Source organism: Scyliorhinus canicula, chromosome 22, assembly GCF_902713615.1.
Source record: "Scyliorhinus canicula chromosome 22, sScyCan1.1, whole genome shotgun sequence".
In the NCBI taxonomy this organism is placed as follows: domain Eukaryota; kingdom Metazoa; phylum Chordata; class Chondrichthyes; order Carcharhiniformes; family Scyliorhinidae; genus Scyliorhinus; species Scyliorhinus canicula.
This window is the reverse complement of record NC_052167.1, coordinates 17,272,591-17,295,569: the sequence shown is the minus strand read 5'-3', so window position 1 is coordinate 17,295,569 and position 22,979 is coordinate 17,272,591. Positions and strand designations below refer to the sequence as shown.

The window sequence follows — 22,979 nt, the reverse complement described above, 5'->3', positions numbered from 1 at the left end:
GGGCTTCCTCAGTGGCGTGACGGGCAAGTCGCGCGAAACGCTGTAGACGTCGGCGCCCAATGTTGAGCTGCCCCCGGGAAACACGTCATGGAGGGAAGGGGGATACCCCCTCCCCCCTTTGTTGATGGAGTATTTTCCACGAGTCTGTAACAAACTGCGTCAATCAATTTTGCGTTTTGCTTTGAAGTGCAGTTACTCTTGTCGCATAGAGGATGCAGCAATCAGTGCGTGCACAGCAAGATTCCGCAAAGCGCAATGTGATCACGCGTTCATCTGTTTTAAGCGGTATTTGTTGAGTGGCAAATATTGGCCATAACATCAAGTTGAGGTTCCCTACTCTTTAAAATTGCGCCATGGAAAGCAGAAATGCATTGGAATTGCTCATTTTATACTTTTATTCGATGTAACGGAGAGTGTAATATCAATGTATTATTTTGCTAAAGAATCGTTGCTTAGTTCACCTTTCATTCAATAAATTTTAGTTTGATGATCGTAAAACACAATGGAAAGTTGGGTCTGATGTTGTGATGCTCTGCTGCCTTTCAAAGGTGGAAGGAATTGCTGTGGAGATCCAATAACTAGGGCAATTAACGATCAGGTTTCCTGTTCATTGATCTGGACATGCTATCAGAAGCTGCCTTGGATATCTGGGCCTGTGAAAATGCCCTGGAGACGGTGGGAGGCTAAGACTCAACTATGGGAGTAATTGAAATGTCAGTATGGGTTAGAGTTTAATGGGTTTGCTTCTGAGTTAGTGGGTTGCGGTTTGAAGCCCACTCCAGGATTTGAAACATAATTCAGGTTGATACGTCAAAACAATAGCGAAGGAGCCCTTTACTGATGGAGGTGACGGCTTTCAGCTGAGGTTTTGCGATGATCTGGTGGATGTAAGATATCCCATGGTATTATCCAATGAGTAAATGAGGGATTTCAACATTACAAATGTCTCGCCAACATCTATCCCTGACAGATTAACTGGTCATTACTCGCCTTGTTGCTTGTGCATGAATTGGCATCAATGTGCATGAATTGGCTGTCAGGTATGCCACAATAACAACCGTGAGCATGCCTGTAAATCTGATAGGAGCTATCCAAACGGGCGGCACGGTGGCAAAGTGGTTAGCACCGCTGTCCCACAGCGCCAGAGACCCCATGTTCGATTCCGACCTCGGGTGACTGTCTGTGCGGAGTCTGCACGTTCTCCCCGTGTGTGCGTGGGTTTCCTCCGGCTGCTCTGGTTTCCTCCCACAGTCCAAAGATGTGCAGATTAGGTGGATTGGCCGTGTTAAATTGTCCCTTGGTGTCCAAAGGTTGGGTGGGGTTGCGGGGATCAGGTGAGAATTGGGCCTAGGTAGGGTGCTCTTTCGAATGGCCAGTGCAGACCTGATGGGCCGAATGGCCTCCTTCTGCACTACAGGGATTCTACGATTCTTGCTTTAACCCAAAAAATACAGAATCTGAAGAGCAAGGGCAGAAAAAGCCTAATCCATCATTGTCCGAAATATATTACTAATTCTGCATTCATTTTTGCTCAATTGTCCCAAAGTCTTACACTATTTATTGTAATAAAGAATGTTTTCTGAATTTCACACAATGTCTATCATCCCTATGAGATTGCGAGCTACCACTCGATAGATTAAATAGTATAGGGGAGATGGTGGCATGGTGGTAACGTCAGTAATAGTATAGGGGGGATGGTGGCATGGTGGTAACGTCACTGAATAGTAATCCCGAGACTCAGGTTAATGCTCTGCGGACATGGGTTCAAATCCCACCGCGGCTATTGGTGGAATTTGAATTCAACGAACAAAATCTGGAATATACCGCGAGTCTCAGTAACGCTGACCGTGAAAACGATTGTTGTAAAAACCCGCCTGGGTTCACCAGTGCCCGTTTACGGAGGGAAATTTCCCGCCCTTACTGGCTCTGGCCAACATGACTCCTTTTTTCAATGGCCCCCGACTGGCGTTGCATAGACCGCGTGCGCCCAATTCGCGGCGATTCTCTGGCGACCGGAGTATCGCGGGAGCGACGCCGGACCTGATCGCGGGTTTGAAGCCCATTCTCCCCCTCCCCCTCGCGCCGAGCGCGATTCTGCCACGGAAGCTCGGAGAACCCCACCCATGTGTTTACATTTGCCCTCGCAACTTTAAGCCCCGCCGTATGGCGATGCCACCGGTGCTGAATTTCCGTTGGGATTCCCTCGACCTCTCACGCTCCCTTTACACCAGGATCCCGTCGACCGTCTGCTGAAGTTAGACTGCCAAGCTTGAGAAGCTCTAAAGGTGTCCAACTTTGTACCATGAACGCATCCTTTGTCCCAATTGTGAAGAAGTAAGTTATCAAGAATTAAGTGGTCTTCTCTACTTGTAACAAGAATCTTGAAGTCAACAGCTGGAATTTTACGAAAGGTATGCTCCCTTTGGGATCACGATTCCCTCCTGACACCCTCCGCCCTCTCACATCCCAGTCATCTCCAGAGAGCCATTCCCGGCCATCCAGCCAGTCAGGCACACAAGGGGGCCATTCATCCCATCGAGGGCCATGCTGGATCTAGGTGGAGCAATCCAGTCAGAACCCTGTCTATTTTGGTAAAACAATTTGATTTCCCTCCAAACACATTTTCATCGTACGTAGCCTGGAATCTGAATGCAGGACTTGTTTCACATGCAAAAAAGGAAAACTGCTACAATGTACAGAAATGATTCCTGGAAGAGAAAAGGTTTTAGCTTTTACTTTAAACAATATGATGCGTGGTAAAATTGTGCACTGCACCTTTTATTTTTGTTGCCAGTTACCGGGTAAACAATATTCTTCGCTCCAAAATACAAGGTGAATTCCTCTGTTGGCCATGAATCATTTATCTTGCACAGTTTCAGACAGGAAAGGGACCTGTGTGACGCAGGGCACATGTTGAGGTGGAAGTGAGCCACGGGAATTGTGCGCAGATGTTGCCTTGGGTTACAGATTTTTGAGGAGGAGCTTGCGTGAGACATAGAACATTGAGCGGGTGCTCATGGGAAAGCTCCGACTCGACTGGTATGTCACTCAGGCTAGTATGTGCGGGCGGGCACATATCTCAATGGTGCTGGTGGGAGGAAGATGGAATATTAATCTGTTTTCTTTAGGGACACAGATACATTTCTTGGTAATATTGTATGCGGGGGAGGGTGGTTATTAATGTGTTTTTGTATTCATGGTTTTATGCTTTTCTTTACCAGTACCAGTGGGATAGGGGCAACATTAAACAGATACGTTTGAACTATTTGTTGGCAGATGTACTGCAAATTTTTTATTATTTTGTCCTTCAATTATTTTTTTCTCAATTAGTGACTAAACAAAACCCATGGCGATGAGGAAAGCGGCAGCAGAATTGGGATAAGTTATTTTGTAAAAACAATATGATCAAATGAATGAGGAAGAGACTCGTAGTTACCGAACGCCTTTATTCATCTCAGAAACATCTCAGTCTTTTGTCCACAAAGTGTTGGATTTTGCGTTCAGAGGTGCTTCCTCACTGACTGCAAAAAGCTGCCCAGAAAATCTCGCAAAGTCCGTGGCATAGATTTCCCCTCTCCCAGTATTAGTTTGAATCTGGCGCCAAGTCAAAGGGATCTCCAGGCGTCCAGCAACAGCGATGCCATCAAGCAAGTCAATCACAGTGAAGCATTCTAACAGACAGCAAAGCAGGATTGTCCATCGTTTTTCAATATAGTTTTACGTTGAGAGAAATCAAGTTTGGAATATATCCATGGGATTAAAGTACAGTATGAAATATTTTTTTAAAAGTATTATTTCGAAAACTGTGGAATTCTTTCGTTGGAATGGAGAAATCTGACAATCCACAAATGGCGAGCCGCTGGCAGACCCATTTGTATAAAATGCCAATCAGACAGTTGAGAAATCTCTGGTGGGCCTTCCAAGGGATCAACTGAGAGGTCCCGCCCAACAAGCCCGACCAGCCAATTATAGGTCATCAGTTATTCTGCTCAGCAGCACCACTGGGAGTGGTGGCTGCTGCAGGAAAGACACCCGCCCGAGTCCAGGACCCTCGTTGGATCTCTGAACTCAGGGGAGTGATGGGGGGAGGGTTTTTCGAGGAGTGGGGGTCATGGGGAGGGGCTTGCAGCAGCATCGACAGCAAGGGCAGGGGATGGCTCTCAAGCAGCCCCTGCCCCATATCCCCGGTTCCCAATGTTGGGTCCCTCAATAGGGCATCAATTGCCTTTCAACTGCCTCTGTTTACCCACCCTCCCCTCAATGCAGGAGATCACAGGTTTGCTTGTCATGCTCCCCGTGTGGTGACAGCCCCACCTGCTGCTGGCTTAACATCAACTTTGGTGGGATGAGGTGCCCAATCGAGCATTCATTGCTCACTTAAGGGCCATTTTGGTAGCTGGGCGCGAAGACTGTCCATGGGCTTCCTGGACAGAGATTTAATCGGGATGGAGGCGGGAAGATGGGGGAAGGGAGGGGGTGGGGGCGCGGCCCCCCCACCCTACCACCATCCCCAGCTGATTAAATTCCCTCCCCACACCCAAACCCGCCACAGAGGGCAGCCTAAAAGTGTCACCCGAAAGGCAGCGAATGGTTTGTGACCTTGATTCTGCTGCCATCCAGGAGAAACTCCTGGTTTGCGTTTAATTTATACTTGGGAGGCCAAAAAAAGCCATAGACACCGCTGTGAACATGGAGAACATTAATAAAGAAATTAAGTACTTTAAACTGGGCCAGGGAACAGCGATGAAAGTGCAGGCAGGATTTATTTTCGTAAGTACTTGGAAAATGGAACAAAATAGGGCCTCTCAGTAGGAAAGATGTAAATGTACTGCTGGTGCCAGTGGGAAGCTAAGAATACATCTACCAAAGGAGTGCTTTACGGAGCTGGTGGATAATCTAATGACTTAACTTGTGGAAATGAAATTTGCAGTGAAAATAAGCGACCAGTCTGCACTGTGAAATTCAAAGCTTAGCACAAACTCAATTCCTTGGACAGTTAATACTTAAATCTGTGAAATGTAAAGTAGGTGGTGATGCATTTTTTTTATTATTTCAAAGTGATGGAAAAAAATGATCAAAACTGTTCCATTGTGGGAGCCGTGATGATATGTTTGACTCAAAGGGTACCAGGCGCATTGATGTGCTTGTGAAGTAACAGCAATTAGGTGGAGATGTTGAAGTTGGTCAGTGGGATAGAAGAATACACAGTGGTACATGGGAAGAAATTAACTCTGGTGTAACTGCTTTGACAAAGAGACATCCAGACTCATTAGCTTCCTTCTAGAACATAGAACAGTACAGCACAGAACAGGCCCTTCGGCCCTCGATGTTGTGCCGAGCAATGATCACCCTACTCAAACCCACGTATCCACCCTATACCCGTAACCCAACAACCCCCCCTTAACCTTACTTTTTAGGACACTACGGGCAATTTAGCATGGCCAATCCACCTAACCCGCACATCTTTGGACTGTGGGAGGAAACCGGAGCACCCGGAGGAAACCCACGCACACACGGGGAGGACGTGCAGACTCCGCACAGACAGTGACCCAAGCCGGGAACCGAACCTGGGACCCTGGAGCTGTGAAGCATTTATGCTAACCACCATGACACCGTTCTATCCCCACAGATGCTGTCAGACCTGCTGAGATTGTCCCGCATTTTCTGTTTTTGTTTCTGATTTAACGAGGCCCATAACCAAGCAAGATAAACTAATGTCCAAGTGTTTCGCGTTTGGAGTTAAGCCTGGCAATTGGTAGGAGGTCTTGCGGCGCTGTCGGCAGTGACCCTGCCTCTATTCCAGACGCTCCGGGTTTGAATCCCACCCCAGGACTTGGCGGCCAAGGAAGATGCGTTCATAACGCGACCAAACAGGTTGAGTGCGTCAACCTGCAAATCCTTCCAAACATGTCGATAGCTGACAGTAAGAGCAGGAGAGGCTCCTGGTCAGCCAAGTTTGATCTGGAGCAGCGCCCTCAAGCTGTAGGCCCCTGGAGACAGACTAGTGTCCTGTATCAAGAATTACGAGCTATGGAAACAGCCGGAGGTCTGCCTTAACGTACCACTTGGTACAGGAAGAGAATTGTAAGTTGAAACTGAAAGAAAAAAGCTTCATTATAGTTCTATATTTGTTGTAATTTGTGATGGTTAATAAGTGATTCAATGAACAGATGATGGTTGGAAGGGGGTTCTGCAAACCATACCCACATGTTCTGGGCATGCTCAGCGTTGGAGGAGTTCTGAAGGGGCGTAGCGAGGACGGTGTCAAAGGTGGTGAACTTCAGGGTTAAGCCAAGCTGGGGGCTCGCAATATTTGGGGTGTCAGATGAGCCAGGAGTGCAGGAGGCGAAAGAGGCCGGTATTCTGGCCTTTGCGTCCCTGGTAGCCCGGCGCAAGATTCTGCTTCAGTGGAAGGATGCGAGACCCCCAAGCATGGAATCCTGGATTAATGACATGGCGGGGTTCATGAAATTGGAGAGGGTGAAATTTGCCTTAAGGGGATCTGTGCAAGGGTTCTTCAGGCGGTGGCAACCGTTCCTAGACTCCCTGGCGGAGCGTTAGGAGATGGTCAGTAGCAGCAGCAACCCGGGGGGGGGGGGGGGGTTTGTTTATGTTTGGTTGGAGACTTATTATTGTTTATTGGTCATCGGTTGTCGTTCATTGTTTATTTGTTTGTTTATTTTTGCTGTTTCACTTGTCTGTACAGGGGGAGGGGTGGGGGGGGGGGGGGGGGGGGGGGGTTCTACGTTTCTTTTCCGTTATTTATGATGTAAAAATTTCGAATAAAAATATTTAAAAAATAAAAGATGTGGTTGGAAGAGCAAGGCGACATTAAGTGGACTCTTTTAGGTGCGTCGCTCCAATTTTGTCGGTACGCCTGCAATAGCTTGGTTCGGGTATACTGTGACTGCGAGATGGTACTGGGGCTGGTTGAGATGAAGCTTCACCAGCCCCACTTCGACTGGGATCGGGATAGCCTGGGCAAAGAACTGCTGGCGGGATTTTGGGAATAAGCTTGTCATTTACTTCTCACCAAGGAGGGTGATGGGAGTGGGAAGAAAGCCTCTCCCTGAATGGAGAACTGTAGGTTACTGATGTTTGTCAAAGTATTCATCCCGTGGGAACCACGTGGTGCTGGAATGGGAACGCCACTTTTGCGGGAGGATCAGGCCGGGTTTGTAGAGGGTCGGTTTGCCAGTAATAATGTCAAACGGTTGCCGAATGTGATCCGAGCTTTTCAGAAAGGGGCATTGGATGGGTTGGTGATTGCCTTGGATGCAGAGAAAGCCTTTGACCGGGTGGAGTGGGGTTATCTAATCTACACACTGCGGAGATTTGGCTTGGCTGAGGAATAAGTGGACTCAGGCCCTTGGTGGCAGTGGTCACGAATGGCTTTAGATCCGAGAACTCTGGTCTGCAGAGAGGGTCTCGGCAGGACAGACCCCTATCCCCTTTGTTCTTTGCGTTGACCATAGAGCTGTTGAAGGAGGCTATTAGGCAGGACTCCCTGATATCGGGGTTGAGCTGTGGGGAGTAGCAACATCAGATCACTCTTTATGCTGATGATATGTTGCTGTTGGTGTCGAGGTCGGACTGTTTCAGTCCCTGCTATTACTGAAGTGGTGGATAGATTTAGCAACTTCTCTGGCCGGTTGTAAGATTAATTTTACAAAATCGGAAGCCATGCCAGAGGGGCAGTTGAGCGTAGACATCTCACCGCGTGCCAATTTTCCCTTTAGGTGGTCCTCATTGGGGTTTATGTATCTGTATGTTGCAATAAGCCCCTCTTTCAACCAATTATATGCTGCCAATTTCCCTCAGTTGATTGCGTCTATGAGGTGGGATGTGACTCTTTGGTCCCCCCCTGCTGGTTTCATGGTTGCCTAGATTGTTGTATCCCTTGCAGATGTTGATGCCAATCTTGTTGTCTGGAATGATTAGTTTGTTTATTTGGTATAAGAAGACGCCTAGTCTAAAGTTTACCAAGTTGCAGCTCCCAGCTTCCAAGGTGTGTCTGGGTGTACCGAATATTAGATTTTACCAGTTCACCCCTCATCACAGATTTTCACAGTAACTTCATTGCAGTGTTAATGTAAGCCTACTTGTGACAATATTAAAGATTATTATTATATCTTAGTTTTATAAGGGATTGGGCGAGAAAGGACCCTACTTCCATTTGGCCCAATATTGAAACAGACCAGTCTGTTAACCTGTTCCAAGTCTTGTTATTTTATGGGAACTTTAGGTCAGATTCTGCTAGGTGCGAATATTATTAATACTTTTATGGTGTGGAGAATGGTCCAGCAACTAGAAGGGAGATCTGAACTGACTTCTGCTCTTTTATCCATCCAGGGAAACCTGGACATCCCACCAGGTCTTGTGGACCATGGATTTGGTATTTGGAGAGATGGACGCTTGTAGGCTGGGAGGCATATTCAGTGATGCTTCCTTGTCATCCTTTGAGCAGCTACGCCAACAAATTGACATCCCTAGGCACTCCTTAAACTATCTACAACTCAGAGACTTTATCCTGAATGAGACAACCCTGCACCTTAACTCCTCTATTTCCCCAGTGGAAAAAACAATCCTGATTTCTGCGGAGCAAAAAGACTTGGCAGCTAATATTGACCAGGAGACAGGGGGCAGTATATGGGATTAGGGCAGTAACATTTCAGTATGTAATAGAATGAGGGAGACTCAGTTCACGATACTGCATCATTTGCACATCACAGCGAGTTTGAGACACAAGTTTGATCCTGCTACATCCCTGACGTGCCTAAAGTGCCTAGTAGTCTAGGGCGATTATGTACACTGCGTGTGAAAATGTGCTAAGTTTCAATCCTGTTCGTCTGGTGTAGTTAAGGAGCTTGGGAAGATTTTTGACAGAGTCTTAGAATTTGACATTTCCTTCCTAATTCTGGGTCTTCCAGACTGGGGAATTACTGACGTTAATGAGAAGAGGCTGTGTAACACCCTAACTTTTGCAGCCTGTAGAAATGCCCTCTGCATCTTGATCAGCGATACGTGGCCCTCAATTGAAAACTGGCATGAATTAATCATAGTGTATTCCAATGGAATTCCTGATGTTTGTGATCCGTTCTAAGCCTGATACATTCCGCGAAGTGTGGAACCCTCTCTCAAAATTATAGGCTCCGCCTTGTCTGACCAACCCATGCAAGGTATATCAAGAAATTTCCCATGAGCCAGACAGTTAGTCTTGATCTCATTCTACAAAAAGGTGTGGGTGCTGAGATATTAATCTATCATATTTATATGGCCTTATCCCATTTTCTCACTCCATTTTCTGAAGGATCCACCATTAAAATTGGAGGCACTAGTTCTTAAAGTCCATTGTTCTGAAGTTATTATGTCTTGCCTGTTCCTCCATTTGCAGTAATACTTGTTCAGTACTACATCAGTTAGTTTCTGAATACTTTTTGTGAAAAATTATAAAACCGTCAAATAAATGCACGTTAAAAAAAAGTGCTAACTCCATTATGTCTGAACGAGATTGTAGACGGAGATGTAAGTGTGATCTGGAAGTTGAAAGTGCTTTGATCGCACACGTTTGAGAGAAACCAAGGGGAGGAACTCAGCGAGAGTCCCAAAAGTGCGTTTGAGAAATTAAACGACTTGAAAAGTTGCAAAATAAACATTGGTGCTCAAATTTGGTATTCCCCAGCTGGGGTCAATAAAGAATTCTACAGCAGGCTGCATGAGTCGGAACTCCCAGCTGGGCCGGAAGGGATGAGGCAATTCTTAGGGAAGCTGAAGTTCCCGAAGGTTGACGAAGACTTGGTAGAAGGGCTGGGGGCCCCGATCGGGTTGGAGGAGGTAGCAGATGGGCTGAAGGCCATGCAGTCGGGTAAAGCCCCGGGACCGGATGGATACCCCGTGGAATTTTACAAAATTTTCTCTGGGATGCTGGGGTCACTGCTGATGAGGAGATTTAATGAGGCAAAGGGAGAGAGGGGGGCTTCCGTCGATGATGTCACAGGCCACTATCTCACTGATCCTGTAGTGGGATAAGGACCCAGAGTTATGCAGATCCTACAGACCGATCTCCTTATTAAATGTAGACGCCAAATTGTTGGCTAAGATCTTGTCCTCAAGGGTTGAAGACTGCGTTCCGGATGTTATTGTGGAGGACCAGACGGGATTTGTTCAGAGGAGACAGTTGGGGGCCAACGTAAGAAGGCTGTTGAATGTGATCATGATGCCCCGAGAGGGTAGGGACGTAGAGGTAGTGGTCGCAATGGACACAGAGAAGGCATTTGACCTGGTGGAATGGGACTATCTGTGGAAGGTACTGAGGCGGTTTGGATTTGGGTGGGGCTTCATCGACTGGGCCAGGCTGCTGTCTCAGGCGCCCGTGGCGAGTGTACGGACAAACAGGTTGACATCGGGCTATTTTAGGCTGCACCGGGGGACGAGGCAGGGATGCCCCCTCTCCCCGCTGCTGTTTGCGTTGGCCATAGAACCGCTGGCAATTGCATTGAGAGCCTCAAAGGGCTGGAGGGGGCTGGTCCGAGGGGGGGGGGGGGGGGGAACACAGAGTCTCGCTATACGCGGACGATCTGCTCTTATATGTGTCGGACCCATTGGAAGGGATGGAAGAAATTATGGGGATTCTGGGGGATTTTGGCCGGTTTTCGGGTTACAAATTGAACTTGGGGAAAAGCGAGATGTTCGAGCTCCAGGCAAGGGGGCAGGAGAGGCGATTGGGGGAGCTGCCGTTTAGAGTGGTCGGGGGAAGCTTTCGGTACCTAGCCATCACGTGGCTCGGGAATGGGAACGGCTGCACAAGCTAAATCTGGCCCGACTAGTAGACCAAATGTAGGAGGCTTTTCGGAGGTGGGACGTGCTCCCACTGTCACTGGCTGGGACGGTACAGCTAGTGCAAATGACAGTTCTCCCGAGATTCCTGTTTGTGTTTCAGTGTCTCCCCATCTTTATTCCTCGATCCTTTTTCAAATGGGTCAACAGAGTGATCTTGGGCTTTGTATGGGCGGGTAAGACCCCGCGAGTTAAAAAGGGGATGTTGGAGCGTAGCTGGGAGAGAGGGCGAGCTGGCACTCTCGAACTTTAGTAATTGTTACTGGGCGGCGAATGTAGCCATGATTAGGAAGTGGGTGGGGGGGGGGGGTCGGTGTGGGAGAGAGTAGAGGCGGCATCTTGTAAGGGCACCAGTTCGGGGGCGTTGGTAACGGCGCCTCTGCCATTCCCACCGGCACGGTACTCCACCAGCCCCGTGGTGGTCGCGGCCCTGAGAGTTTGGGGGTCGTGGAGGAAACATGTGGGAGCAGAGGGAGCATCGGTCTGGTCCCCAATTTGCGACAATCACCGGTTTGCCCCGGGGAGGTTAGATGGAGGGTTCCGGAGATGGCAGAGAGCAGGGATCGAGAGGATAGGCGATATGTTTATAGAGGGGAGCTTTCCCAGCCTGAGGGAACTGGAGGTGAAATTTGAATTGACGGAAGGGAATGAGTTTAGGTACTTGCAGACTCGGGACTTCCTACACAGGCAGGTCTCAACCTTCCCGCTCCTGCCACCAAGGGGGATATAGGACAGGGTAGTTTCCAGAGTGTGGGTGGGACAAGGGAAGGTTTCGGACATTTATAAGGAGCTCGTGGGGTCAGAGGAAACACAGACCGAGGAGCTGAAACACAAATGGGAAGAGGAGTTAAGAGGAGAGATAGAGGATGGTCTCTGGGCGGATGCATTGAGCAGAGTCGACGCGTCCACAACATGTGCCAGGCTCAGCCTGATACAGTTTAAGGTCGTTCCCCGGGCTCACGTGACAGTGGCCTGGATGAGCAGGTACTTTGGGATGGAATACAGGTGATGCAAGGTGTGTGGGAGGGTCAGCGAACCCTGTCCACATGTTCTGGGCATGTCCGAAGCTTAGGGGATTCTGGCAGGGGTTTGCGGATGTCATGTCCAAAGTATTGAAGACAAGGGTGGCAACGAGTCCAGAGGTGGCGATTTTCAGGGTGTCGGAAGACCCGGGAATCCAGGAGGAGAAAGAGGCAGACGTTCTGGCCTTTGCTTCCCTGGTAGCCCGGAGACGGATACTATTAGCTTGGAGGGACTCAAAGCCCCCAAAGTCAGAGACCTGGCTATCGGACATGGCTAGCTTTCTCTGTTTGGAGAAAATCAAGTTTGCTTTGAGAGGGTCACTGTTAGGGTTCACCCGGAGGTGGCAACCGTTCGTCGACTTCTTTAGAGAAAATTAACCGTCAGCAGAAGACCGGGGGGGGGGGGGGGGTTTGTTCAGTTTAGAGTAGGGTGTTAGAAAAGGTGGGGCCTGTCAGGGAGAAAGACGGCCTTTGCACTATGTTTATATTTGTATGTACATTGTTTCTTCTGTTATTGTTATAAAACCATAAATGCCTCAATAAAATGTTTATAAAAAAAAAAAATTGGTATTCCGAAAGCTGACATGTACCTTGTATGGTAAAGAACCCAATCCATTTATCGATCATAAGCCATTGAAAGTGGTCTTAGAGTTCCGGAACAGTAGACCTCTGCTGGCAGCTTCCAGGGCGCAGCCCTATCCAGGTAAAAACCATATCCGATATGGAACAACTCGTAGAAAGGAAATGCTTGATGGTTTTCCAATTTTAGCAGAGTCAGTTGAATCTGCACAAGTCACGGAAAATTTATTCTGGGCAAGTGAAGCAAGGATATTAAATCTTGGAGGAATAAATCAACTATTGGATGAAGCAGAATTCACATGACAACTTAACATGACAATAATCTCAAGAGGGATGAACTTTGTGATAAATGGTTTTCCGGGAAAGCATAGTGTTCCCGTGAGCTGCAAAGCGGAGAAAAATAAGGAGGGGAAGCGGCTCCAATGTTTTCAGTGCTTTGTGTGCAGGTTTTTCAGGTGTTACATGCATGACGTGTCTTCCTGGACTGAAAGGCAAACACGGAGCTCAAAAGGTCCTGTGAGATTCTGAGACGTGCTGGCTGGAACCAGTTGAAGGTGGAAATTGCTGCTCCAAGACGGGCAGCACGGTAGCATGGTGGTTAGCATAAATGCTTCACAGCTCCAGGGTCCCAGGTTCGATTCCCGGCTGGGTCACTGTCTGTGCGGAGTCTGCACGTCCTCCCCCTGTGTGCGTGGGTTTCCTCCGGGTGCTCCGGTTACCTCCCACAGTCCAAAGATGTGCGGGTTAGGTGGATTGGCCATGCTAAATTGCCCGTAGTGTCCTAAAAAAAAGTAAGGTTAAGGGGGGGTTGTTGGGTTATGGGTATAGGGTGGATACGTGGGTTTGAGTAGGGTGATCATGGCTCGGCACAACATTGAGGGCCGAAGGGCCTGTTCTGTGCTGTACTGTTCTATGTTCTAAGACTTCGGGCAACGTCCCAGCCTCACCTTAACTGTATCGACTTTGGAGGTTTATATGTTTTTCATTGTTGTGGAGGTGCGGCTGAATTAGTTGGTATGCAATCATCAGTCCCAGTTTGTTGCTTGCAAGGATGACCTGAGAGGCCGGTCGTGGGCGATGGACTATAGTTTATTTTACTTTGCGCGCCCGCGTCATTGATTTTCGGCTGATGAAGCAGAATGAGCTGTCTCGAACTTTCAAAAATAATAATCAAAGCCACAAATAAAAGCAATGTCATTTTAAATTAGAAACTGAAGTAATAAATGAACGTGTCCCGTTGAGAGTGTACCAGCACGGTGTTAATAGTACATTCACATCGCAAACTGAATGTGATGACAGCAATTCTATTTGAGTCTGCATGAAGAGATCTGCACCTATTCAAAAGAGTTTGCGATCACCTGAGATTTGAATATGAGTCATAGCTTGGGAATACCAGAATTTGAAGGGGTTTGAGTTTAAGGAATTAGTTTGGGGGAAAAAAATTGGATATTGTTCAAGTGGATTATTTTCTATGGAAAAAAATTGGAAATAGTTCAAGTGGATTATTTTCGATGGAAAAGGTATGTTAGCCAGATGTTAGATTATCCTAGAGATCAATCGAGTGATTGATCAATAATAGTCACGCAGCCTGAGACCAGTTTTGTCTCTACTTGAATCAAGACCAACACTCAAGAAGCTCAACACCACCCAGAGCAAAGCAGCCCCGCTTGATTGGCACCCGGTCCACAGGCATTCAATCCCTCCACCACCGATGCGCAGTAGCAGCCGTGTGTACCCTCTCCAAGATGCACTGACGGAACTCACCAAGGCTCCTCAGGCAGCACCTTCCAAAACCCACCGGCGCTACCACCTTGGAAGGGCAGCAGACACATTGGGGCAGCAGGGTAGCATGGTGGTTAGCATAAATGCTTCACAGCTCCAGGGTCCCAGGTTCCGTTCCCGGCTGGGTCACTGTCTGTGCGGAGTCTGCACGTCCTCCCCGTGTGTGCGTGGGTTTCCTCCGGGTGCTCCGGTTTCCTCCCATAGTCCAAAGATGTGCGGGTTAGGTGGATTGGCCATGCTAAATTGCCCGTAGTGTCCTAAAAAGTAAGGTTAAGGGGGGGTTGTTGGGTTACGGGTATAGGGTGGATACGTGGGTTTGAGTAGGGTGATCATTGCTCGGCACAAAATCGAGGGCCGAAGGGCCTGTTCTGTGCTGTACTGTTCTACATTTACATGGGAACGCCACCACCTGGAAGTTCCCTGCCAAGCTACCCACCATCCTGACTTGGAAATATATCGCCGTCCCTTCACTGTCACTGGGTCAAAAACCTGGGACTCCCACCCTAACAGCACTGTGGAAGTACTTACACCACATGGACTGCAGCCGTTCAAGAGGGCAGCTCGCCACCACCTTCTGATGGACAATTAGGCATGGGCAATAAACGCTGCTCTAGCCAGCGACACCCAGCCTTGAATGATTAAAACAAAAAGCCACATCTAGTTAGCACAGTGGTCACCTGAAACAATTAAAGAGCCGCGAACCCTTGGAATTATCCATTCCTGAGGGATATGGATGCTCCATCACTGGATATATTTAAGGCTGAGATGGACAGATGCTTTGTCACTCAGGGATTGTCCCTGCCCCTGCCAGTATTGTCACGGAGTTCTCACCATGCAGTGACTTACTGAGCCCCCCTGCTGTATTGTTGACAGGGTTTGCAACAGGTTTTGAAAGACGATGACCTGGCAAACAGAACCTGCAGGTAATCAGGTCCCTGGGGGGGGGGAGGGGGGGGGGGGGGCGATCATTCTCGGGCAATACCCTGGCAGGCGACAGTGACGAGGCACTGCTGAGGGTCGGCTTCCATTGGGGAGACTCGGGATGGTGTTTTGCCTGGGAGGAGGGAGCATCTGTGTCTGAGATGGGCATGGTTTCCTGGCGGAGGGGGGGGGATCCCGTGCCTCTGGGGCGGGTGGGGGTTCCCTAGGGGAGGGTCGTGTGTCGAATAGGGGTTCAGGACTCGCCCTCACGGAGCAGGCCTCACGGCCATCGGCAAAAATGGTGGCCACCCACACCCAGTGGTCTACCTTTATTCTTGCCGTGTAAGTGGACCTCCACTTTCCAGGGGGGGACCCCCACTTTGCGGTGTGTGAGGCCCGCTGACGGGCTGCGCTCCGCTTTTCCCACCACAACGCTTTGAAAGGAACCTTGGAAAATTCCACCCAGAGGATCTGTGGCAAGCATCACTCATGGCACCATTGAAAACCATGGCCATCCAAATTGCCAACTGGGTGTAAAACCGCGATTGGCGATCCCAAGGGAAATGTTCCATAACAAGTGGCTGATTGAAGTAAATCATGTGTCTAGGTCCCAGCTTCGAAGGCAGGAAAGTGTTTCTGACTCTTGAACCTGGAGGGGTGAATTCCTCAGTCAGGGAGAGAGGACTTTAATCATCTACGTTCAATCCAAGTCGCCTGTTTGAGAGCAACTCTGTTACTTTGTGCCAATCGTTTGTAATATTCGTAAGCGCTAAGCCCAGTCGGCCCTTATTGGTCCAGCCTCTAGTTGCCTAATGGTTGCGGGATGTATTGGCACGGAGCATGTCGGCTCAATGCCAGCATAGTTTCCGGGGTGCGGTTAGATGGGTGGGTGAGGAGGTACTTGTCACCTGCACCCCCTGTATTACCCAGCCCTATGTTTCTATCAACTTCAAGGTTGCCCATTGCTTTCCATTACTTTCTCCCCTTGTCGGGTCTGCAGACGCTACTGAAGAGACCCCTTTGAAGCACTCGCGAGATCTCCCTGTCTTTGCCGTGTGCCTGTGTTTGACTTTGGGCTTGGCAAAAGTAACTATCGCTGTCCAGAATGGGGGGGGCAGTGAAAGTTTCAGAAAGAAGGGGCCAGCTTCCTCTGGTAGAACATACAGTGTTTCACAGCCCAAAGTGCGAAGGAGTGTTGAAGCGTTTTGAATGTTATGGAGGCTCAGATGGTAAGAAAGCCTGGAATTCACCCAAAATAAATGCTTCCTAACTTTCCTTCACGCTGAGGAGAAATCAACTGAAAAAGAAAACCCTCAGATTTGAAGTGGGCAGTGCCACCAATCCAGACAAAGACCACGGAAATTCTCCTTTCGCTGCACATTTAACTCACAATAGACTTTAGTGACATTCCCATATTTTTGTTTTGCAGAAAAAGCTGGAAGCCGTCGAGAGATTCAAATTTTACGAACGGGCGAGAAAATCTTTCGCTGTGGTTGCCACGGGGTAGGTTATTCCATAACGTCATGTTTAAGCTTTTCTATTTGTCATGCACAGGATTTCAGCCCGTCAACCGGCCTTTGAGGCCTCGGAAAGCCCCCCCCCCTCCCCCCTCCAAAATGGGGGTCCACTTATACGGCGAGTAAAAAGGTGGACCACTGGGTGTGGGTGGCCATCATTTTTGCCGATCGCCGCATAGGCCTGCTCCACGAGGGCGAGTCCTGAACCCCCGTGTGTCTTCGCAACATCCCCCTTTCCACCTCTTTAATCCCTTGTGTCCAGTTTGAAAGCATTGGGAAGCAAAAGAGCCGCTTGTCAGGTAAAATAGCGAGGCTGATTTTTTAATACAAGTAAAGCGTGTCATAGCCGAAAAGGGTGGGTGCATTTTAGAGTAATAATCTTTATTATTGCCACAAGTAGGCTTACACCAACACTGCAATGAAGTTACCGTGAAAAGCCCCTCGTCGCCACACTCCGGCGCCTGTTCGGGTACACGGAGGGAGAATTCAGAATGTCCAATTCACCTAACAAGCACGTCTTTCAGGACATGTGGGAAGAAACCGGAGCACCCGGAGGAAACCCACTCAGACCCGGGGAGAACGTGCAGACTCCGCACAGACAGTGGCCCAAGCCGGGAATAGAACCCGGGACCCCGGCGCTGTGAAGTGACAGAGCTAACCACTGTGCTGCCTAGTTTATGCAAAGACAAGACCTCCGGGGCTGAAAGGTGGGGTTTACTTATGTGCCGGTTGGACTGAGGAGGGTTAGGTTGTCAGAATGTGTAGCAGACAACAAAGTAGGTTTTTTTGAAGAATGTGGTCTTCTGCGTTGTGGTGCCGTCCAAGGCTTTTCTAACCCCCTTCTTTTACTGCTTTTCAAACATACTGTGATGGTTAATCTCTCATGGTATTGCGCACAGGGAAGCAAAACCAAGAGCAGTCCTCATGAAGCAGGGTTAGAATAGATAAGGGGGAAAGGATTTGCTGATGGGGTGAAGGGGAGGCCGTGTGGAACATGAACCCTAATGTGGATCATTTGGGCTGATTGTCCTGTTCCTGTACTGTAACTTTTATGCAATGTATTTAGTTGGACCAGTCCACATCTGTCTTTATTTTATTTTTCCAGTATAAACTTCCATGTCCAATTTTATAGTGATGTCTGTCTATGTAATCGTGTCACACTGTAATTAAGCCTGTTTCCCAGGGGTGGTGCTGTAACACTTCCAAGGGTGAGGGTAGTTATGCCATCTCAAGTTTACATAAGGGCCCAGCCTCTCCAACATGGTGAGAATCCCAAAAATGGCTGGATATTTTAAGTCCCTTCCTCGAACACAGCATGTTCCATTTTTGGGAGAGGTGGGGGGGGAAGAGAGTTGGGCCGGGGTTCGTGCATGCACAGTTGATGGAGGCAGCTGGCCGTTCAAATCATTTCTGGCTCCACGGAAGTGGGATCTTGGTAGGCCAGGAGTGTGAAACCCAGAGTGTAAAGAGTAAACCAGATAAGGGCAGGCCTGAACTTGGTGGATGTATTTGGAGAGGCAATATACACCGTAGGGAGAGGTTAGGCACCCTTTGGGGTTGTTTAAAGTAAATGTGATTGTGTGGAAAAACATTTTGTTACATAAGCTCTTTGGCACTGTCGAGCTGTTAAAGAACTGTCCACCTGACAATGAACTGTCAAGGAACTGCCCAAGCTGTCAATGAACTATCAAACGATGAATTGGCATGGGGCTAAGAGAAAAGTGTGGTGGCATGGGAGAGGGACAGGGGTTGTCCTAGGGACCCTGGGGTGGGTAGAGGGGCAAGTGTTGACATAGGGGGTGTGAGAGGCCATGGCGGTGGGTGGGTGGGGCGGTAGGGGAATCATTGGCAGAGGTTTTCATGGCTGGGGTGTGTGGGCGGGTGATTGCGGTGTGTGAGGGCTGGAGGACTTTCGTTCTTTGATTTAAAAAATAATCTAACTCCACGCAGGGCCAGAGTACAGAGCAGGCCGGCCCAGCCCGTCTCCGCATCCTGCAACCTACGCACTCATTCCGGGGGTTGTGGGCCCAACTCTGAATCCAGGCCCCTCCCCCCAGAACAAAGCCCCAACCTGCGAGCAGCCATTTTTAATGGTCAGTGTGGCAGGACCCGGAATCCTCCCATATCTCAGCGCATCCAACCTGGGGGTGAAAGTGTGGGGCACAGGAGTCTGTCATGGAAAACAAATTGTTTTTTAAACGCGTAGATTGCGTGCGAATGAGCTTTGGTTGACTCGACATTTTAACCAGGGTCCTGAAATGTTACCGTCGGTCCCTGGACAAAGCCAGGGCAGCAGAGAGAGGTGATGAGAATATTAGTCGTTTTTGCTTCTGTCCCATGAGCATGATTGGCGGGCAAGCCTGGAAGGAAGGAGCCTGCAAATGGGAGAGAAGGAACCGGGCCCCGGGGGGGGGGGGGGGGGGGGGGGGGGGAGGGAGGAGTGGGATTTGCAGGAGGGGTTGGAAATCCCACCACAGGGGTCAAACCGGGAGAACGGACCTATCTAACCTCCCTCGAGAACTCGAGGAGAGGGCGGAGAACAGGATGTCCCTCCCCAGCAACACGAATGTAACTGTAATTATAGATTACGAACGATGTAAAGAACCCTGGCAATAGTTGCAAATATATATGCAAAGTTGTGTGTAGCTTGTATCACTAAATGTTCAGAGTCCTGACAAGAATACTTCTAAAAAAAACTATATGTAGATAGAGTAGGGAAAAGATAGAACTGGGACCAGTGTCACAGACGCAGGGACAGCCTGTGCTATCTCTGTTGATATTGTTGCTGTGTTGATTATGATTGTTGTCTCTGTACTGTTCTGCAAAGTTTTGACATTAAGTGCAAAATGTCAAGAAAAATGTTCTTCCAGAAATATTAGGGAAAAAAATGACTAAAAGTATTGTCCAGAACATATTGCGATGATGCTTAATGATGTCCAGCTGTTGCTGGACACTTAAACCGTGGCACTGGCTGAATAACATGATTGATCTTGTAAAGAAGCATGTTTTACATCCTTATTGCCTTTTGTTTCAGGGAAACTGCACTGTACGGAAACCTCATCCTTAAGAAAGGTGTGATTCCGGCCGGAGAAAATGGTGATTGAAAATATAGCAGAGGATAATCTCAGAGTCAGTTTTATTGATAAAGGATGATGAGGTGCACATTACTGGTTCCAGAGATGCTGTGAATTTTCTTCTCTCAATATTCTTATTTCTCAATGATATCACCGTGAAATATGGAAAAAAAACAATTCTATATAGTACAATTGGAAATGCTAATCTCAACACGTACAAATTACAGGCTCCTGATGTGAATGTTAAAGATGAGGAAGTGGGCTAAACATTGTGGCCATTTGCTGTTAGGAACTGTGATTACGAAACAGATTGGTAGGCTCATTTACAAATGTTGGGAGCTGCTACATGCATTGAATAAAGACACCTTTAATGATTATTAACCCAGCGTGGGTAAAATGTATTCATGAGTCAGGTTATTTTAAAAGTCCGGTGCTATATATTTGTGGGGATTATGTGACATCGCTTTCAGTGTTACAATGAATTACTCGGGATGAATTTCATTTGTTTAAATTGACTGACTATTGTAAACATTAAGCCAAGAACAAATCTATATTGGAGGGCACCGCCTTCACAAACAATGTTCAGTGAACTGTTTTTGTTTAAAAACATGTGGGACGTTTCTCCTCTCCAAGTGTTTGCAATAACTTTTCATTAAGACCATCTTTATATAAGCTCAGATAAAACACAGGTCACGCAATCTGACTGAAGAGATTGCACCACAAGTGCAGAATACTGTAGATCAAGTTCGACGCCCGACCCTTGTGAAATTAAAGCAAATCCCTTGGCTTAATGTCAACACTGTGCAAAATGCCAACAGCTAAGTAGGTCTGTTGTTCTAACTGTAAGGTTCAAAACGATTGCCAAACTGATCCTGCTTCCCCCTCTGCTCATGAACTGCTTAGGGGAGGGGGTGAATCAGGAATCTTAATTTGCGAGTTATGTCTGAATTCCAGATTGTGCAACTATTGTGGGACAGCTAATTGAGAGCAGAGATTCAGGTCATGAACGGCAGCTCCATTTCCGCATTGTTCCTCTTGCGACGGCAGCACCCAATTGTGAGGGATGCCTATTTGCTGAATCTGGTCTTAATAATTTCATTTCAGGAACAAGATTGGGCTCCCTACTTGAATCACTGCATTTCCTTTCCGAATAATGCAATAGCTCACCGATGCGCATTGCGGGGATAATGTTTTTTTTAAAAACAGTTTGCAGGTCAACCGCAAATCCTCAGCCCCATTTGATTCAGAAAATAATTATTCATAGGGATTACATCAGTCAGACGCGGCAATGCATTGAGCCCAGATGCGTTTCATGTGAGGGAGGAGAGGAATCCAGAACAGGTTCAGTTGTCAACTTAAACAACCAGAGACATGCACATGCATTTATAATACCTGCTTCGCCAGGAGATTTTGCCCAAACGTCAATAAAATGCACGTATTGCCCCGGACTTGCAGAGAATGCCAGGAAACAGTATTTGGGATTCTGAACATGGTTAATATTTCCTGACGGTGTGTGGGTTTTTGCAATGAAAGTGCATTGACTAGCAGCCATGACAAGTTGGCCAGTTTCCCTCACAGACCTACGATGGGGTTAATGGCCAGGCGCTGCAGCCTCGTATTGAGGGGTGCTACTTAAGTGGGACTTGAGTCGAAGCTCTAATTCAAATCCACCCCCAAACAAAGGCCGCATAAGATGCGACAGCAATCAGATAATCGAATCTCGGCAGTGCAATCGTGGCAGCGATCCAGTTTGCTGGGAGGTGATTAACATTTAAACGGCTGCCACTTTCTGCTGTGAGAGCGAGTAGAAACCGCCCCTCCCCCGCTTAAGGCAGGAACCAGCAGAAAATGCCCCCTCCCCAAAAGATCCATTTTGTTGCAAGAGTTCAAACACCTGACATAGTTTTATTTTTAATTCTTTCACGGGATGTGGGCATCGCGGGCAAGGCCAGCATTTGTTGCCCATTACTAACTGCCTTCGAGCTGAGTGCCATTTTAAGAGTCAACCACGTTTGCCAGGCCGAATGGCCTCCTGCTGCTCTCTGGATTAATGATGTGGAGATGCCGGCGTTGGACTGGGGTGAGCACAGTGTGGTGGTATGATTAGCATAGCTGCCTGCCATTGGTGGAGAACACTGGCTTACCATTGGCCCTGGTCAGTCATGTGCCTCTCGACCGGTTGGTTGAGACCAGTCATGTGACGGCTCCCCGACTGGTCGAGAGGCTGAGTTAACCCCGCCTCCAGGGTGGGGTATAAATACCCAGTACTCCCGGCTGTCGTCCTTCTACTGTAATCGACCGCAAGGCTAACATCTAGTAGATTAAAGCCATACTTTTGTTCAGCAACTCGTCTCACATTCAATTGATGGCACATCACACAGTAAGAAGTCTTACAACACCAGGTTAAAGTCCAACAGGTTTGTTTCAAACACGAGCTTTCGGAGCACTGCTCCTTCCTCAGGTGAACGGGGCATCTCTGGATTAAAGCTGTGTGGTTCCCATGACAACACATCACCCAAGAATACATTTGAACGCTTCTGGGTGGAATCTCCCCGGGCGGCATTTTCCACTCCCGCCGATGTCAGTGGAGTTTTGTACGGCTCGCCGCATTTTCTAGCCCCACCCGTTCTGTGACAGGGCCATTCAGCCCTTCATGTGACAGCGGCGCCATTGGTCTCGTGCATTAAAACTTTCGTGCTAAAAATGGCCCCCTCCCCACTTCCCGCAGCTTGGGGGGGGGGGTCAGAGGAGGTAGGGGCAAGACAGCCAACCACAGTAAGGCGCCACTTGACCAAACGGGAAGGCTGAAGCTGACCATGCTGAAACGAATGACTATCAGATCTTGGACCCAGTGACAACGAGAGGCAACAGCCCCCATTGCAAGGGGGCAGGGAGCTCTCATCATTTTGGTCAAGTGAAAAATCTGCAGCATATCAAATATTTTTTAAAAATCTCCTCCCAAAGGCTGACAATATGCTGAGCCAAAGAAGCATTGATCTCTTCCTCGATGACTGTAAGGCAGTGGGTTAAAAAGAGTGAATCTGCAAAAGTGCCATGATGTATAATTGACGTTCAAGCTTAATTCAATCTTTAATCACCGTCATTTTTAACCTTATACTGCTAGGCGGTATGGGGCTGGTATGATGTGATAGATAAACACATCTAAATATTTAATTTGTTTCTTAAACTCATAACATTGATTTTAATCATTAAAGGACGAAGGAAATGCTGAAATCACTTCCATGTAT

The 22,979-nt window shown here is 48.1% G+C and overlaps 1 protein-coding gene across 4 annotated transcripts in view; it reads left to right on the top strand.

Moving 5' to 3' along the window:
* fuom (fucose mutarotase) overlaps window positions 1–20,112 on the top strand; it is a 109,881-nt gene extending 89,769 nt beyond the window's left edge. For 3 of the 4 annotated variants that reach the window (XM_038783113.1, XM_038783110.1, XM_038783112.1), the window contains 2 exons: window positions 16,570–16,643; window positions 19,692–20,112. In XM_038783113.1, the coding sequence (XP_038639041.1) occupies window positions 16,570–16,643; window positions 19,692–19,761 (144 nt within the window). In that variant the 3' untranslated portion in view covers window positions 19,762–20,112. Of the gene's footprint in view, window positions 1–16,569; window positions 16,648–19,691 lie in introns of those variants that run through there. The other variant, XM_038783111.1, reaches the window with a different exon arrangement.
* Window positions 20,113–22,979: the final 2,867 nt, after the last annotated feature.